General features: G+C 45.7%; 1 protein-coding gene across 1 annotated transcript in view; it reads left to right on the top strand.

Annotated features, from left to right (window-relative positions):
* The window catches only part of LOC110485598 (beta-1,4-mannosyl-glycoprotein 4-beta-N-acetylglucosaminyltransferase), a 76115-nt gene extending 59620 nt beyond the window's left edge, over positions 1-16495 (top strand). Inside the window, exons 2-7 of the mRNA XM_036940175.1 lie at positions 6288-6366; positions 6838-7013; positions 7247-7403; positions 11269-11978; positions 12281-12590; positions 15301-16495. Of these exons, the coding sequence (XP_036796070.1) occupies positions 6289-6366; positions 6838-7013; positions 7247-7403; positions 11269-11978; positions 12281-12590; positions 15301-15771 (1902 nt within the window). The 5' untranslated portion in view covers position 6288 and the 3' untranslated portion in view covers positions 15772-16495. The remainder of the gene's footprint in view (positions 1-6287; positions 6367-6837; positions 7014-7246; positions 7404-11268; positions 11979-12280; positions 12591-15300) is intronic.
* Positions 16496-19946: the final 3451 nt, after the last annotated feature.

The following is a 19946-nucleotide window of genomic DNA, read 5'->3' as shown; positions in this document are numbered from 1 at the left end:
ATTGTGTTGTTTAAAATGAATAGGAACTTATTTCCTTTGCATTATTCGAGGTCTGACAACACTGCATATTTTTTGTTATTTTGATCAGTTGTCCATTTCTGCAAATAAATGCTCTAAATGAAACACCAGTGCACACCAGTGCTACCACTCATCACCCGCATGCCGGCATGGAAGATATAAAAGGTGTATTTAGGAAAGAATCTGCTAAAAAATAGGCCTGTTTGTAATGGGGTCATATAAACATTGGCCAAATTTTTTTTGGGGGGGGCAAAGTACCGTAATTCCTATGTGAAAGCAGCATAAGTGTGTGAGTGTGTGTGTATGGTATGCGTGTGTGGTGTGTGCGTGGTGTGTGTGTAGTCATGGGATGTAAATCAAATCAAATCAAATTTATTTATATAGCCCTTCGTACATCAGCTGATATCTCAAAGTGCTGTACAGAAACCCAGCCTAAAACCCCAAACAGCAAGCAATGCAGGTGTAAACCCTCCCCCTTTTGATTTGATAGGCCAACCAATTAAGACAATGGACTTCACATATCTGATTGGACACCCCCCCCCCCCCTTCCTCCTCCATCCATCCATTTTTGTATTAGTTTCCCCGTCCCAATGTCCTTGACATATTCCTCCTCTAGGGAAGAAGGCCAGCTGGGGCACAGTAGCCACGTGGTACATTAACAGACCCTAATGTGATGAAAAAAATGTGGAGCTGTGGAGCCGCAAAGACAATAGGAGCCATATCTATTGCTGATGCTGTGTCGGCACAAAATGGCCGCCTAGTTGGCCCTTTGGGTTATGGACCACTATTTGATACAATGGGACTGGGGATATCTGCGTGGTCGTTGATATTGGAGAACAGAGAACACACACACTTAGGACAGGAGTCCGAACAGTTCAGGCTTTGTGTTTATTGCTTAGTAAGCAGCCATTGTCCCCTTGGGGTTCTGGTTAAGACCAAGTCGACAGAATGTCTCGTCTGTATACAGCCCCACATCCTGTGTGTGTGTGCGTTTGCATGAGTGTCCAATGTGTGTGCATGCATGTGTGTCTGTGTGAGGTCTCCCAGGACAGCGCTAAGTTGGCTTGTTGACTGTGGATAATATTGTCTCAAACTCAATTTCCCTCCCTGTCTGTATTCTATTGCCCCCCACCCCCTCTGTTGCCATGACAACCAACAATGAGCTTTTTTGTTGATTTCTGCACTGCCCTCCTCAGCAATAATAGTGGCTGGTGTCTGTGCCACCGAGTGTGTGTGTGTGTGTTGCCAGCTAATCTGAGAGAGTGATCAGTGTGACACCGAGTGTGTGTGTGTGTTTCCAGCTAATCTGAGAGAGTGATCAGTGTGCCACCACATTGCAGGCTGTAGCAGTGCCTCACTGGTTGTTTACCAGTCTGCAGGCCTCTAAGAGATTCCAAACCAAATGTTTGGGTTTCCTTCTGGTAGAGCATTTCAAATATCTTAAGGCTGCATTCCAATGGGGCTTTTTCCCACTCCAGGGATGCTGTGTGGGACTGTGTGTGTGCGTGTGTGTGTGTGTGTCTGTGTGTGCCTGTGTGCATGTGTGTGTTCACTGTAATCTCTGAATGTGTTTTTAGATGAACAAACCAACTGCTGGAAATAACATCCTTCCCCTCTTCTTCATTTGATATCCGCTATTCGACAAATAATGACACTGTCAATTTCTACTACTCTGTGTACAGAACCTCTGCCCAGTTTGATTGGCTGGCTGGCCTTGTCGCCGTGGTGATGGTCACTGGGATACCAGCGGGTCATTGGTTCATTTGGTTCACATTCAGAAGAGGCAGTCTGTTCTCTGTCTGTTTGTCAGTCCTCTATCTGTTCTCAGCGAGTGTGTTGTGTGTCTGCAACATTTCCTCTTCTCTGTAGGTAGTGTGATCTGTACACCTTTGGTAGCTGGCACCACAGTCATAGATATACAGAGTTATTGGGTCACGTTCAGAGAAAACAATCTGTTTCCTATCTGTTCTCTACTGTATGTCAGTTTGTATGTCATTTACTCTCTAGTTTAGGGACATTCAGCTTCCATCTTTACTACCTGGTACCGTAGTTATACTGTACTGTATATAGTATTGAGTTATCGGGTCACGTTCAGAGAAGGCAATCTGTTCTCCATCGGTTCTCTATGAGTCTGCAACATTTCCTCTCTAACTGCAACATTTCCTCTAACTACAACATTTCCTCTCTAACTACAACATTTCCTCTCTAACTGCAACATTTCCTCTCTAACTACAACATTTCCTCTCTAACAGCAACATTTCCTCTCTAACTACAACATTTCCTCTTTAACAGCAACATTTCCTCTCTAACTACAACATTTCCTCTCTAATTGCAACATTTCCTCTCTAACTACAACATTTCCTCTCTAACTACAACATTTCCTCTCTAACTGCAACATTTCCTCTCTAACAGCAACATTTCCTCTCTAACTACAACATTTCCTCTCTAATTGCAACATTTCCTCTCTAACTACAACATTTCCTCTCTAACTACAACATTTCCTCTCTAACTGCAACATTTTCTCTCTAACAGCAACATTTCCTCTCTAACTGCAACATTTCCTCTCTAACAGCAACATTTCCTCTCTAACTACAACATTTCCTCTCTAACTGCAACATTTCCTCTCTAACAGCAACATTCCCTCTCTAACTACAACATTTCCCCTTTAACAGCAACATTTCCACTCAAACGGCAACATTTCCTCTCTAACAGCAACACCTTCTGGTTTCTATTGGTTCTATAGCTGTCAGTTGAAAAGCCTGTTTTCTATTGGTTCTATAGCTGTCAGTTGAAAAGCCTGTTTTCTACTGGTTGTATGTCTGTCAGTTGAAAAGCCTGTTTTCTATTGGTTCTATATCTGTCAGTTGAAAAACCTGTTTTCTATTGATTCTTTATCTTTCAGTTGAAAAGCCTGTTTTCTATTGGTTCTATATCTGTCAGTTGAAAAGCCTGTTTTCTATTGGTTCTATATCTGTCAGTTGAAAAGCCTGGTTCTATATCTGTCAGTTTCCAACGTTTCCTGTCTTGACTATTAAAGATGTACATCATTGGTACCTGGCACCATAGTACATAGATATTACAGTTATTGGTTCACATTCAGAGAAGCCAATCTGTTCCTGATCTGTTGTCAACATTTCTTCTTTACTGTAGAAATGTGCACCTGGCTGGCGGGCTGGCACCATAATCTATACCCCTCACACTCAACTCTGGACCTCGAAGCCAGTTCCACTGCGTTCTTTCATTGTTCCCCTTTAATCAGGGACTGATTTAGACCTTGGGCACCAGGTGTGTGCAATTAATGATCAGGTAGAACAGAAAACCTACAGGCCTTGGACCTCATAGGGTAAGAGTTGAGCAACCCTGATCTATACTGTACTGTTGGTTCCTGGGTAGAAAAGACTGTCTGTTTTCTAGTTGAGACGGCAACATTTCCAGATGGTTGTTGGGATTCCCCTCTGCGGTAGGGATGGAAGAACAGCATCCGGCACCATACCCATGGTCCTTTGTGTTACAGGCCCACCTGATCGTTTTTTTACCCCGCAACTATTTTCAGCCTTTTGTGTTGTTGTAAAACGCTGAGCATTGACAGAGTGGGTTTGTGTGTACTGTTCAGAGCAAGACAATGTTTTCATCATGGGTGTATTATTGACCCAGCACCTTTTGTTATAGAAGAAGGAGAGGAGAGACATCCATTCCTTCACTCTCTCTTAGACATCCCATCTCACTTGTCATTTCATGCTGTCTTCTAGCCTACAGAGAGAGAGATGTAAGGAGAGAGAGGCAGAGAGAGAGAGATACAGTTGATAGAGATGGAGATAAATAGAGAGAGAGGTTTTCATCATTGAGCTAGCACCTTTATTATACAGTAGAAGAAGGAGAGAAAAAGACATCCATACATCCTAGCTTTTCTTGTCATTCTTCATCCCTCGCTTTTCACTCTTTCTTTCACGCCATCTTGCCTATACTGTGTGTGGACAGGAAATATGTAATGTAATGGAGATGGGGAGAGGGAAAGGGAGATGGAGGAGAGTGGGAGAGAAATAGAGAAGGAGAGAAAATGAAGGAGAATTGGAGATGAGAGATAATAAGGTAGACAGAGAGGAAATGACTGGAGGGGGAAACCAAGCCCTGCTCTCCTCCTCTCTTATCCTTCCTCGCTCGCTCCCTGCTTCCATTCTGTCTAGCAACGTACCGAGTCACCCCTCCTTTACTCCCTCACTACCTTGCACCACACAGATTCAACCTCCTCTCCTCCCTCCCTCTTTCCCTCCCTCCTTCCACTCTCTCTAGCACCGCAACCATTCAATACAATACCTCCATCTCTCTCTCTCTCTCTCCCTCGCTCCCTCTCTACCTCACACCCTAGCACCACACTGATTCAATGCCACCCTTGCTCCCTTCATCTCTCTCCTCCCTCGCACCCTCTCTCCCTCCCTACCTCGCTCTCTTGCACCGTACCAATTCCCCCCTCCTCTCTCCCTCCCTTCCTCTCTGTTGTTGCTTGTAGTCCTGCCAAGTGTAGCATTAGCCTTGTGGAATGGAACGGAACTGTGTGTGTGTGTGTGTGTGTGTGTGTGTGTGTGTGTGTGTGTGTGAGTGTGAGTGTGTGTGTGTGTGTGAGTGTGTGACCTCAGAGATAGCCTGTATAGATTTCTGGCCCATAGGCACAGATCTAGTATCAGCTTTCCCTCCCTCATATCCTATCCTCAAGAGGAGAACACTAAACTGTCCTTAAGTCAGCGTATAAAGGGTCAGCAGCATATATCTCCCTGGTCTTAGCAGGAATGCAAAACGCTGACATTTCTCAGAGAGGTTTACTGAATTTTTCCTTTTTTTTTGCATTCTTTTCCTCCCTCCCTCTGGCTGATCCCTTGTTCATACTTTCCCTCCCTCCCTCTGGCTGATCCCTTGTTCATACTTTCCCTCCCTCCCTCTGGCTGATCCCTTGTTCATACTTTCCATCCCTCCCTCTGGCTGATCCCTTGTTCATACTTTCCCTCCCTCCCTCTGGCTGATCCCTTGTTCATACTTTCCCTCCCTCCCTCTGGCTGATCCCTTGTTCATACTTTCCCTCCCTCCCTCTGGCTGATCCCTTGTTCATTCTTTCCCTCCCTCCCTCTGGCTGATCCCTTGTTCATTCTTTTCCTCCCTCCACTGGACCACATCTCTCCATCCCTCCTCCTCTCCCAATCTCCCTTTCCTCCGCCTGATTTTCCACTCTCATTCTCATCTCGACTCTTTCCCTCTCTCTCCTCTGTTCTGTTCATAGTTTGATAAAGCAGTGGAATCCCTGAGGTTGCCCTGTACAGGCTTCTAGGCTACTTTAGATTCATACTAGGTATTGTGTGTTACAACTGCCAGATTGCCTCTCTCTCTCTCTCTCACTCTCGCTCTCTCTCTCTCTCTCGCTCTCTCTCTCTCTCTTTCTCTCTCTCTTCTCCCTCTCCCAGCCTCCCTCTTTCAATCTATCTCTCTTTCTTTCTCTCTCCCATTCTACCTCTCTCTTTTCTTCCCCCTTTCTTTCATTGTGTGGTTAAAGTGGGCTGCGAGAGACGTATTAAAACAAAACATTAAGATGGATTAAATGTAAGAATAGATGTTGCACCGTCAGCACTGACTGCCCTGAATATGAACTGAATATGAACTGAATATGAACTGAATATGAGCTGAATATGAACTGAATATGAACTGAACTGTTTTAAGATCCTATTTTTTCGGAGGATATGAAAGTCGATGTACTTTCTGACGTTTTTAGAAAGGGATGCATTTACATTCTGGGATGTCTTTTTCTGGATGTTTTTTAGGAATTTGAATGAGTTGATCAAGGTTTTGGCCACATATTTTATATAAACCAATCAAGGAAGAAATTGGATTAGATTAAATGTACAGTTCGCTGACTGGTTGATGATGTCATTGCTTTAGACTCAGGAAGATTATGGTCATCAAAAAAAGAGAGATCTTTCTCATGTGATGTTTACTGCAGAAATCCTCCAGGGGGAAGAGGGATGAGTGAATAATGAAAGGAGCTCACCCTCTTCTCTCTTGCTACCTCCCCACATTCTCTCTCTCCCTCTCCTTTCTCCCTTTCCATCCCTTTCACCTTTGACTCTCTGTCTCTCCCCCTTCCATTCCTCTCTCTCCCCCCTCCTCTCCCCTTCTCTACAAGAAAAGAAAGCAACATTCTTGCCGTGCACAGTTCATGTTGATATGTTTATGGCCTGTGTGTCATCTCCCATTGGTCAATTCTCTCTCTCCCCCTCTTCCTATAGGATGAAAATGCGACGTCACAGAGTGTTCTTGCTGTGCACAGTGGGCCTGTGTGTCATCTCCTTCCTCCACTATTACAAGGTAAAATATATTGTTAAATGTATAGCCTACAGATGTAGGACCTTAATTTGATCACTCTTTTGCTGCTGAGAATTTTTCCTGTCCCGCAGGACATTCTGTTGCTTCAGGATTATTTTTGCTGTGACAATACAGGTCAAATTAAGATCTTTATATTGTATATATTCAATGTATTTTAAATGAAATTGTATGTGAGGTGCCAATGTACCGACAGTCTTGCCCAAGCTGTCTATTGTTGCTCATGTAATAACAAGGATGACAGTTGAAATAAGTCGTCTGACGTTGTGTTTTCTCAATCATTTTACTGTGTGTATAGTTGTAAATAGTTGAGGCTATTCTGTGTGTTTTTTTAAAAACATTTGTCAAATAAAATGTATTCATTCATTCACAATGCCAAAATGTAAGTTCATGGGGGAGAAATAAAGTTATAATGTTATTGTTGTTGATAAAGTCATTCTATTCTATGTGTTCCAGGCCCTACACTACGTATCCCTGCTCAAGGAGCTGTCGGCCCCGTACCCCAACATCAAGTCCTTCATCATGGTGACAGGCTTCTTCTGGAGGGAGGGGGGGGCCACACCGTTAACGTCGGCTGCCTCGTCATCTGACTTCGCCGCCTCGCAGGAGGAAGGACCCCCGCCCGCCCTCAGGTGTGTGTGGGTCGGGGGGGTGGGGGGGTGGGGTGCGTGTGTGTGTGTGTGTGTGTGTGTGTGTGTGTGTGTGTGTGTGTGTGTGTGTGTGTGTGTGTGTGTGTGTGTGTATTGATGTTTTTGCATGACAGACATGGGAACTGCTGATGAAGTAGGGCTTTGTAAATACTTTTGATTGATTGATGACAACATGACCTTTCTGACCAAGATGACATTTCTGTTTGTGCCTACAGGCCCTCGGACACCAAGCCCCGGATAGTAGGGGCTATTGGCCCTGGGGGTGGAGGAGGAGGTGGGGTGGAGATGAGGCTGGGAGAGGAACCTGCTGCGCCCCAACCATGGGGTCAACCAGAGGAGGAGCCCAGACACAGGGACATGGATCCCAACGAGGTGAGACAGTTTGGTTGAACGGTCGGTTGTTTTACATGTCTTCACTGTGACTTAGGAGGACTGACAGTTTGGTTGAACGGTCGGTTGTTTTACATCTCTTCACTGTGACTTAGGAGGACTGACAGTTTGGTTGAACGGTCGGTTGTTTTACATGTCTTCACTGTGACTTAGGAGGACTGACAGTTTGGTTGAACGGTCGGTTGTTTTACGTGTCTTCACTGTGACTTAGGAGGACTGACAGTTTGTTTGAAGGGTCGGTTGTTTTACGTGTCTTCACTGTGACTTAGGAGGACTGACAGTTTGGTTGAACGGTCGGTTGTTTTACGTGTCTTCACTGTGACTTAGGAGGACTGACAGTTTGGTTGAACGGTCGGTTGTTTTACATGTCTTCACTGTGACTTAGGAGGACTGACAGTTTGGTTGAACGGTCGGTTGTTTTACATGTCTTCACTGTGACTTAGGAGGACTGACAGTTTGGTTGAACGGTCGGTTGTTTTACATGTCTTCACTGTGACTTAGGAGGACTGACAGTTTGGTTGAACGGTCGGTTGTTTTACATGTCTTCACTGTGACTTAGGAGGACTGACAGTTTGGTTGAACGGTCGGTTGTTTTACATGTCTTCACTGTGACTTAGGAGGACTGACAGTTTGGTTGAACGGTCGGTTGTTTTACATGTCTTCACTGTGACTTAGGAGGACTGACAGTTTGGTTGAACGGTCGGTTGTTTTACGTCTTCACTGTGACTTAGGAGGACTGACAGTTTGGTTGAACGGTCGGTTGTTTTATATGTCTTTTACATGTCTTCACTGTGACTTAGGAGGACTGACAGTTTGGTTGAACGGTTGGTTGTTTTATATGTCTTTTACATGTCTTCACTGTGACTTAGGAGGACTGACAGTTTGGTTGAACGGTCGGTTGTTTTATATGTCTTTTACATGTCTTCACTGTGACTTAGGAGGACTGACAGTTTGGTTGAACGGTCTGTTGTTTTACATGTCTTCACTGTGACTTAAGAGGACTGACAGTTTGGCTGATCTCTACACTGTGTTGACTTAACTGCCATGCGTATGAGCTACAAACTGTTGATCTTAGAAACTGTTCTCGAGTCAGTGATCATGCCAGGTCATGGAAGTGCTAGGGAGCCTGGGATATCTCCTGCCAGATGTGTTGACTACTCACTGCTGGGATGTGTTTGAGGTTCTTAAACGAGAGTGTTGGCTAAATGTTAGCTGTGTATTAGAAACCCTCCTCAAGGCAATGATCAGGCCTGGGCCTGTATCCACAGATCAGGTCCCCACCTGTCCATATAATCATATTCATTATGATATTAAAGGCTAAACTGATCCTAGATCAGCACTCCTACACTGAGACGCTTTCTGAATACAGGCCCTGGGCATAAAAGTGCTTCGGAACCTGTGCCAAGAAAGAGTGTCTTTGGAAACGGTTGTCAAGGCCATTATCATCGGTAGTCTACCTCCAGTCAACACACCATTATCATCAGTAGTCTACCTCCAGTCAACACACCATTATCATCAGTAGTCTACCTACAATCAACACACCATTATCATCAGTAGTCTCCCTCCAGTCAACACACCATTATCATCAGTAGTCTACCTCCAGTCAGAACACCATTATCATCAGTAGTCTACCTACAGTCAACACACCATTATCATCAGTAGTCTCCCTCCAGTCAACACACCATTATCATCAGTAGTCTACCTCTAGTCAATACACCATTATCATCAGTAGTCTACCTACAGTCAACACACCATTATCATCAGTAGTCTACCTCTAGTCAATACACCATTATCATCAGTAGTCTGCCTACAGTCAACACACCATTATCATCAGTAGTCTCCCTCCAGTCAACACACCATTATCATCAGTAGTCTACCTACAGTCAACACACCATTATCATCAGTAGTCTACCTCCAGTCAACACACCATTATCATCAGTAGTCTACCTCCAGTCAACACACCATTATCATCAGTAGTCTACCTCCAGTCAACACACCATTATCATCAGTAGTCTACCTCCAGTCAACACACCATTATCATCAGTAGTCTACCTACAGTCAACAGACCATTATCATCAGTAGTCTACCTCCAGTCAATACACCATTATCATCAGTAGTATACCTACAGTCAACACACCATTATCATCAGTAGTCTACCTACAGTCAACACACCATTATCATCAGTAGTCTACCTCCGGTCAACACACCATTATCATCAGTAGTCTGCCTACAGTCAACACACCATTATCATCAGTAGTCTACCTCCAGTCAACACACCATTATCATCAGTAGTCTACCTCCAGTCAACACACCATTATCATCAGTAGTCTACCTACAGTCAACACACCATTATCATCAGTAGTCTACCTACAGTCAACACACCATTATCATCAGTAGTCTACCTCCAGTCCACACATTAAGGCTCTTCCTTTTAAATGTCAGGAGCAAAGTTGAATTGAGTCATTGCATGTCAACAAAGTAGCAGTTAACACTAAGCTCTATTCAATCCGTATTGTGGAAATACAGCTCAGCGTTTAACACTAGAGTGCTCACAAAGCTCATCACCAAGCTAAGGACTCTGGGACTAAACATCTCCCTCTGCAACTGGATCCTAGACTTCCTGACGGGCCGCCCCCAGGGGTGGGTGCTTAGTCCCCTCCTGTGCTCCTTGTTCACCCACGACTGCGTGGCCAAGCATGACTCCAACACCATCATTAAGTTTGCTGACGACACAACGGTGGCAGGCCTGATCACTGACGACGATGAGACAGCCTATAGGGAGGAGGTTAGAGACCTGACAGTGTGGTGCCAGGACAACAACCTCTCCCTCAACGTGACCAAGACAAAGGAGATGATCGTGGACTACAGGAATAAGAGGGCTGAACATGCCCCCATTCACATCGACAGGGCCAAACACACCAAGAAAGTCTACAGTTGCACCATCGAGAGCATCCAGACAGGTTGCATCACCACCTGGTTTGGCAACTGCTCGGCATCTGACCATAAGGCGCTACAGAGGGTAGTGCATATGGCTCAGTAAATCACTGGGGCCAAACTTCCTGCCATCCAGGACCTATGTACTAGGCAGTGTCAGTGGAAGGCCCCAAAAATTGTCAGACTCCAGCCACCCCTGTCATAGACTGTTCTCTCTGCTACCATACGGAAAGCGGTACCGGAACGTCAAGTCTAGGTCCAAAAGGCTTTTTAACAGCATCTACCCCCAACCATAAGACTGCTGAACAATTCATCAAATGGCCACCCGGACTATTTACATTGAACCCCCCCCCCCCCCCCCCCCCCCCCCCCCCCCTTTGTTTGTACACTGCTGGTACTCAGTGTTTATTATCTATACATATTCAATTTACCTATATGTACAAATTACCTCAACTAACCTGTACCCACGCACATTGACTCAGTACCTGTACCCCCTGTATATAGCCATAGCCTCGTTATTGTTAATTTATTGTGTAACTTTTTAGTTTATTTAGCAAATCATTTTCTTAAAACTGCATTGTTGGTTAAGGGCTTGTAAGTAAGTATTTCACAGTAAGGTCTACACCTGTCGTATTCGGTGCTTGTGATAAATTACATTTGATTTGATTAATTTCTAGCATGATTTCCCTGTTGACGGGACGCCTATCCCTAAGAATTAAAGGCAATGTTCCCGCAATAGAGCAGACTGTATTCATGGTAAACGCTGCATCTGCCGGCCCAATCGGAAATGACATTTCTATCTGTAACCTTTCAGCAATGCAGAATGTAAAGAGCCCTAATACAGTTTCTCTAGATTGATCTGTGAGGACGAGTAAAGTGCTAAACAGTCCCCTCTTTGTCTTGTCTTCCTCAGGAGCGTGAAGGTGAGGACCTCCACTTCAAGCCTTGGTACCCCAGCCACCCAGCCCACCCTGTCAGACCTTACGCCCCAGAGGAAAGGGCCTCGGCTGGGATCGATGACCAGGTGGTGCCCTCCAAGGCTCCATCCCCGGACCCCTTAGAAACCCTGGGCGACATCCACACCCGCACCCACCAGCTCCAGGACGACCCCACCTCCTACTTCGTCCGCACTAAAGCCGGAGCCCTCTGCTTCCGCCAGGGGACGGAGGTCGCCACCCCCAGGGATGACGCGGCACGACCCGGGGGGCCTACTGTGACTGGTACTGGGGTAGGATCTCGAGCAGGCTCCCCTGGGCAACGTAAGCCCCTGGTGGTCCTGAACCAATCCCACCAACAACCACTCCATCCGTCGTCCTCCGGCACCTCCATGCCTCCCAAGGCCAAATCAAGAGGACGAGGAGGCAAACGACTGGTAAAATGTGTGTGTCGGCCGGGGTGGCACGGGCCCTACTGTGGGGTACCTACCATGGTCTACCACTCTAACCTGCCCACTAAGGAGAGACTGACGCCCAGAGAGAGACCCAGGAGGGTGATCAATGCCATCAACGTGAACCATGAGTTTGATCTTCTCCACGTGAGGTTCCACGAGTTGGCCCAGGCTGTGGATCTGTTCCTGGTGTGTGAGTCTAACTTCACCGCCTACGGAGAGAGACGACCACTACGGTGAGTGGACATAGATGTATATGCATCTGTCTGTCTTGCTGGCTTTGTGTCTGCTTGCCTCCAACTTCACCTCCAACAGAGAGAGACGACCACTTCGACGAGTGGACAGGATGATGTGATGGCTGGCTGTCTGGCTGTCCATCTGTCTGGCTTTCCATCTGGCTAGCTGTCTGTCTATCTGTCCATCTGGCTGGCTTGCCTTCTGGGTGTCTGTGTGTCTGTCTTCTCTTCGTCTCTCACTCCTGAAAGACTCGTTTAAGCGTATCTGTTGACACACTGTCTGTATCTGTCCCTCCCTCCAGGTTCCTGCGTCTCCTCCTGAACGGAACCTATGACTACGTGCGCCACAAAATCCTCTACGTTTTCCTAGACCACTTTCCCGACGGCGGGCGCCAGGACGGCTGGATCGCAGATGACTACCTCCGTACCTACCTGACCCGCGACGGCATGGCCAGGGTGACCGGATCACGCCCCGACGACGTCTTCGTCATCAACGATGCCGACGAGATCCCCGCCCGCGAGGGACTTCTTTTCCTCAAGCTGTTTGACGGGTGGACGGAACCGTTCGCCATCCACATGAGGAAGTCGCTCTACGGGTTCTTCTGGAAGCAGGTAGCCTAGAGGGTTAGAGATTACAGGGACGGACTTGTTAACAGAAGGTTGCTGGTTCGAATCCCAAACCAGGCGTGAAAAAAATCTATCCTGTGTAAACTTGATGGGCAATCAAGTTTTTTAATCTTATCTTTTCGAACAAGATTTGAGCCGACGACTAGAGGGTTGTTAGTGACAGATTCTAGAAAGATAAGATCTCTATTGGATTCCACTCAATCGATATACAGTGCCTGTTAAGTGCTATGGTTGGCTATTAGGATCACTTAACCCCCTAAAACTGCTTACTGGTGTGTGTATGTGTGTATATATCGGAGGGGTTGTGTGTACCGTGCATTCGGAAAGTATTCAGACTCCTTTACTTTTTCCACGCTACAGCCTTATTCTATAATGTTCCTTGTCAATCTACACACAATACCACATAATGACCAAGCAAAAACTGTTTTTATTTTTTATTTTAGCAAATCTATCAAATAAAATAAACTGAAATGTGACATTTACACAAGTATTCATACCCTTTAATCAGTACTTTGCTGAAGCACCTTTGGCAGCGATTACAGCCTTGAGTCTTCTTGGGTATGGTGCTACAAGCTTGGCACACCTGTATTTGGGGTGTTTCTCCCATTCTTCTCTGCAGATCCTCTCAAGCTCTGTCGGGTTAGATGGGGAGCGTCACTGTACAGCTATTTTCAGGTCTCTCCAGAGATGTTCCATCGGGTTTAAGTCTGGACTCTGGCTGGGCCACTCATGGACATTCAGAGACTCCTGCGTTGTCTTGGCTCTGTGCTTAGGGTCGTTGCCATGTTGGAAGGTGAACCTTCGTCCCAGTCTGAGTTCCTGAGCACTCTGGAGGTTTCTTCAAGGGTCTCTCTGTACTTTTCTCCGTTCATCTTTCTCTCTATCCTGACTAGTATCCCAGTCCCTGCCTCTGAAAAACATCCCCACAGCATGATGCTGCCACCACTATGCTTCACCGTAGGGATGGTGCCAGGTTTCCTCCAGATGTGACGCTTGGCATTCAGGCCAGAAAGTTCAATCTTGGTCTCATCAGACCAGAGAATCTTGTTTCGCATGGTCTGAGAGTCCTTTAGGTGCCTTTTGGCAAACTCCAAGCAGGCTGTCATGTGCCTTTTACTGAGAAGTGGCTTCTGTCTGGCCAATCTACCATAAAGGCCTGATTGGTGAAGTGCTGAAGAAATGGTTGTCCTTCTGGAAGAGCTGCAGAGTTCCTGGAGCTCCTATCTGAGTGACCATCGGGTTCTTGGTCACCTCTCAGACCAAGGATCTTCTCCCCCGATTGAACAGTTTGGCTGGGCGGCCAGCTCTAGTAAGAGTCTTGTGGTTCCAAACTTCTTCAATTTAAGAATGATGGAGGCCACTATATTCTTGGGGATCTTCAATACTGCAGAATGTTGGTACACTTCCCCAGATCTGTGTAACAACACAATCCTGTCTCGGAGCTCTACAGACAATTCCTTCGACCTCATGGCTTGGTTTTTGCTCTGACATGCACTGTCGACTGTGGGACCTTAAATAGACAGGTGTGTGCCTTTCCAAATCATGTCCAATCAATTTAATTTACCCCAGGTGAACTCCAATGGGGTGGCAGGGTAGCCTAGTGGTTAGAGTGTTAGTAACCGGAAGGTTGCAAGTTGAAAACCCCTGAGCTGACAAGGTACAAATCTGTTGTTCTGCCCCTGAACAAGGCAGTTAACACACTGTTCCTAGGCTGTCATTGAAAATAAGAATTTGTTCTTAACCGACTTGCCTAGTTAAATAAAGATGGAAAAAAATAAAAAATCTATACATTTCAAAAAATCAAGTTGTAGAAACATCTCAAGGATGATCAATGAAAACAGGACGCACCTGAGCTCAATTTCAAGTCTCATAGCAAAGGGATACTGAATACCTATGTAAATAAGGTATTTCTGTTTTTGTTTTTTTTTGCAAACATTTCTAAAAACTTGTTTTCGCTTTGTCATTATGGGGTTTTGTGTGTAGATTGATGAGGAAAATGTTTTATTTAATCCATTTTAGAATAAGGCTGTAACAAAATGTGGAAAAATTCAAGGGGTCTGAATACTTTCAGAATGTATGTGTGTGCATGTATTGGAGGGGTTGTGTGTCTTAATTTAATCTTTATTTAACTAGGCAAGTCAGTTAATAATGGGGTGGCAGGGTAGCCTAGTGGTTAGAGCGTTGGACTAGTAACCGGAAGGTTGTGAGTTCAAACCCCCGAGCTGACAAGGTACAAATCTGTCGTTCTGCCCCTGAACAGGCAGTTCTTAACTGCCTCGTTAAATAAAGGTAAAAAATAAAATACAAATAATGACGGTCTAGGAACAACTGCCTTGTTCAGGGGCAGAACGACAGATTTGTCAGCTCAGGGATTCGATCTTGCAACCTTTCGGTTACTACGCTCTAACCACTAGGCTACCTGCCGCCCCCTAATGTGAGAGGTTGGGTGAGCGTATGTGAGGTGCACATATTTATATGTACATATTCTTATTCATTCCTTTACACTTCCTTTACACAACAACTATAAGGAGTTGTTGTGAAATTGTTGTGAAATTGTTAGATTGGTCGGAACTAGAAGCACAAGCATTTCACTACACTCGCATTAACATCTGATAACCATGGCCAACCGTGACCAATAAAATGTGATTTGATTTGATAGATTCCATCTCAATAAAGTGTCACCTTCTTGTTCTAGCTGGGGTCGTTGGAGGTCGTGTCGGGGTGCACGGTCGGAATGCTCCGAGACGTCTATGATGCCGATGGGATACGTCTCCGGCGCCGGGAATACTACACCATGCCCGGTTTCAGGAAGTACGAGAACGACACGGGTCACATCCTTGTCCAGTGGGCCGTTGGAAGCCCCTTCCACTTTGCTGGGTGGCACTGTTCTTGGTGCTTTAGCCCTGAGGGCATCTATTTTAAGCTGATCTCGGCCCAGAACGGGGACTTCCCGCGTTGGGGCGACTACGAGGACAAACGGGATCTGAATTATATCCGGGACCTGATCCGGACGGGGGGTTGGTTCGATGGATCGGTGCAGGAGTACCCCCCCTCGGACCCCAAAGAGCACATGTACGCCCCAAAGTATATGTTGGAGAATTATGAGAAGTACCTGTACCTTCTGGAGAACCCGTATGTCAAACATGATAAAATGATTGAGGGGTAACGAATTCGGGAGGGGTGGAGAATTGAAGGAAGTGAATGGGTAAGGAAGGAGGGCCCCTGGGACTCACAAGGGGGGGACATGGAAACAAAATTAGCACTCTTCATGGGTGAAGGATACAGAAGGGAGGAAAGCCTTAGCACTGATGGGGAAGGATACAGACGGAAGGAAAGCCTTAGCACTGATGGGGAAGGATACAGAAGGAAGGAAAACACTGACGTTGGAAGGATACCTAACGCAAGCTCCAACAAGTCCTTATTTTTGGGTAAAAGGGAACATTGGAACAGCTTTGGGGGGAAATGACCACTGACTACTGACAAAATAGTCCTCCCTAGAAACACTCTCTATATCAACCTCTGAGCCTCACCTACTACTTTCCTAGTTCTGACTGACAGACAGGCCTTTATGCTGGGTTGGTACGGTGGGGGCAGAGGGACAAAACAGGTGAATCGCAAACCTGTGGAAAAAGGAAGCAAAAGATGACATTTTTGTTTCTGTTGATGTTTACTTCATCATATCGTCATAGCGACACAGACACTCCCTCATCCCGTCGCGGAATTCTCACTCACTGTTGGATACCTTCCTGTTGTGTTTTTAGTGACCCCCTGCTAACACACACACACACACACACACTTTCTCCTCTCATCATATGTGAGTTAGATATAGTGCAGTCTACAGTGTATTGCTTTCCTATGGTTAATATTCTTGCTTGCAAATGAACTGACAAGAAAAAAAGGCTGAATGGTTGTAGAAACTCTCGGTTAACTTTACACACATGGAATGGGACTTCTGCATCTGTTGCTGCAAACCACTAACACTCTGTGTGTGTGTGTGTGTGTGTGTGTGTGTGTGTGTGTGTGTGTGTGTGTGTGTGTGTGTGTGTGTGTGTGTGTGTGTGTGTGTGTGTGTGTGTGTGTGTGTGTGTGTGTGTGTGTGTGTGTGTGTGTGTGTTTAGGTGTTAATCTGTGTGCATGCGCGCACGTGTGCACTGGGATGTGCTATCCTGAAAGGTCAGAACACAAAATGTGTGTGTGTGTATAACTGGGAGAGAGACAGACAGACAGACAGACAGACAGACAGACAGACAGACAGACAGACAGACAGAGCTCTGAATGAATGATGAAGTGATGTCGTCTTCATAGCCTTTTGTACAGCACAGCAGAAGGTGTATTGTTGTTCTATGTGGCCTATAAAGACAAAGATTTAAACAAAAAATACTGGTTGACTCTCTCTCTTCCTCTCTTTCGGTTTCTCTCCCTTACCTTCTCCTTGCCTTCTCTACTGCATCCTTCTCTCTCCGTCTCCCTCCTCTCTGTCCCTCTCTCTTTCTTTCTCTCTCTTGCTAAGGTCTGGTAAAAAAAAGGTCACTTGATTGCTCGAGCAGAAATGTGCCGCCCACGTTGCCATGGTAACGAGAGAGAGGGGGAGGAAGTGGTGGAGGAAAGGGAGGAGAGGGAAGAGAGAAAGGGGGCGATGAGGGAGGAGGGGGAGCTGCGTTCAAGTTAGGTCACTGAGTCTTTAGAGATAAAGGGAAGGGAATCTACAGCAACACTGTATGTGTATGTTCCCTTTTCTTATCCTCAGGAGAATGTAACTTAACTAAATGTACTTTACTCCCCTGGCTCGTTTATCTCTCTTCTTTCTCTCTCTGGCTCTCTCTCTCCATCTCCTTTCCTTCTCCCTCTCTTTCACTCTCCCTCCTCTCTTTCACTCTCCCTCCCCTCTTCCTCCTCTCTCTCTTCTTTCTCTTTCTGTGTGTCTCTGTATCTCATTCATTCTCTCTCTCTTTCACTCTCCCTCCTCTCTTTCACTCTCCCTCCCCTCTTCCTTCGCTCTCCCTCTCTCTCTCTTCTTTCTCTCTCTGGCTCTCTCTCTCCATCTCCTTTCCTTCTCCCTCTCTTTCACTCTCCCTCCTCTCTTCCTCCTCTCTCTCTTCTTTCTCTTTCTGTGTGTCTCTCTGTATCTCATTCATTCTCTCTCTCTTTCACTCTCCCTCCTCTCTTTCACTCTCCCTCCCCTCTTCCTTCGCTCTCCCTCTCTCTCTCTTCTTTCTCTTTCTGTGTGTCTCTCTGTATCTCATTCATTCTCTCTCTTACTCCCTCTCCTGCTTCCTTCTCTCTCTCTCTTTCCCCTGCTTCCTCCTATCTCTCCATCTCTCCCTACAGTCCCGATTGCATAGACAGATCATGGTGCTTGATCATGCAGACTCTTGACTAGGCTGACTAGAGCCCAGCCCTAGCTCTCTCTCTCTGATGTTACCGTGGTGATGCCCTGCCTCTGCAATAGACGGAACCCTTGTGGTGGTAAACAAAACACTGAGGCATTTTGACGATGTCATATCCTAGTCCGAGACAGAGATAAAGAATGATTGATTTTAGTGAGATAGGATGTGTCTCAAATAGCATCCTATTCCCTACATAGTGCACTATGGGACCTGGTTAGGTAGTGCACTATATACATATATATACACATATATATATATATATATATATATATATATATATATATATATATATGTGTGTACAGTTGAAGTCGGAAGTTTACTCGTTTTTCAACCACTCCACAAATGTCTTGTTAACAAACTATTGTTTTGGCAAATCAGTTAGGACATCTACTTTGTGTATGACACAAGACATTTTTCCAATGACTGTTTACAGACAATGTAATTCAATGTATCACAATTCCAGTGGGTCAGAAGTTTACATACATTAAGTTCACTGTGTCTTTAAACAGCTTGGAAAATTCCAGAAAATAAGGTCATGGCTTTAGAAGCTTCTGATAGGCTAATTGACATCATTTGAGTCAATTGGAGGTGTACCTGTGGATGTATTTCAAGGCCTACCTTCAAACTCAGTGCCTCTTTGCTTGACATCATGGGAAAATCTAAAGAAATCAGCCAAGACCTCAGAAAAAATAATTGTAGACCTCCACAAGTCTGGTTCATCCTTGGGAGCAATTTCCAAATGCCTGAAGGTACCACGTTCATCTGTACAAACAATAGTACGCAAGTATAAACACCGTGGGACCACGCAGCCATCATACTGCTCAGGAAGGAGACGCGTTCTGTCTCCTGGAGATGAACATACTTTGGTGCGAAAAGTACAAACCAATCCCAGAACAACAGCAAAATGACCTCGTGTAGATGCTAGAGGAAACAGGTACAGGTATCTATATCCACAGTAAAACGAGTCCTATATCGACATAACCCGAAAGGCCGCTTAGCAAGGAAGAAGCCACTGCTCCAAAACCACCATAAAAAAGACAGACCACAATTTGCAACTGCACATGGGGACAAAGATTGTACTTTTTGGAGAAATGTCCTCTGGTCTGATGAAACAAAAATAGAACTGTTTGACCATAATGACCATCGTCATGTTTGGAGAACACCGTCCCAACCGTGAAGCACGGGGGTGGCAGCATCATGTTGTGGGGGTGCTTTGTTGCACGAGGGACTGGTGCACTTCACAAAATAGATGGCATCATGAGGAAAGGAAATTTTGTGGCTATATTGAAGCAACATCTCAAAACATCAATCAGGAAGTTAAAGCTTGGACACAAATGGGTCTTCCAAATGGGCCAGCAGCATACCACCCTGCCTACCACTGCTGGCTTGTTTCTGAAGCTAAGCAGAGTTGGTCCTGGTCAGTTCCTGGATGGGAGACCAGATGCTGCTGGAAGTGGCGTTGGGCCAGTAGGAGGCACTCTTTCCTCTGGTCTAAAAAATGATCCCAATGCCCCAGGGCAGTGATTGGGGACACTGCCCTGTGTAGGGTGCCGTCTTTCGGATGGGACGTTAAATGGGTGTCCTGACTCTCAGGTCATTAAAGATCCCATGGTACTTATCGTAAGAGTAGGGGTGTGAACCCCGGTGTCCTTCCCAATCTGGCCCTCAAACCATCACGGTCACCTAATAATCCCCAGGTTACAATTGGCTCATTCATCCCCCTCCTCTCCCCTGAAACTATTCCCCAGGTCGTTGCTGCAAATGAGAACGTGTTCTCAGTCAACTTACCTGGAAAAATTAAATGGACAATGACCCCAAGCATACTTCCAAAGTTGTGGCAAAATGGCTTTAGGACAACAAAGTCATGGTATTGGAGTGGCCATCACAAAGCCCTGACCTCAAATCCCATAGAACATTTGTGGGCAGAACTGAAAAACCATGTGCGAGCAAGGAG

This window comes from Oncorhynchus mykiss, chromosome 13, assembly GCF_013265735.2.
Source record: "Oncorhynchus mykiss isolate Arlee chromosome 13, USDA_OmykA_1.1, whole genome shotgun sequence".
Taxonomy (NCBI): Eukaryota; Metazoa; Chordata; class Actinopteri; order Salmoniformes; family Salmonidae; genus Oncorhynchus; species Oncorhynchus mykiss.
Note: the sequence above shows the minus strand (reverse complement) of the source record. Positions and strands in the feature narration are given on the sequence as shown.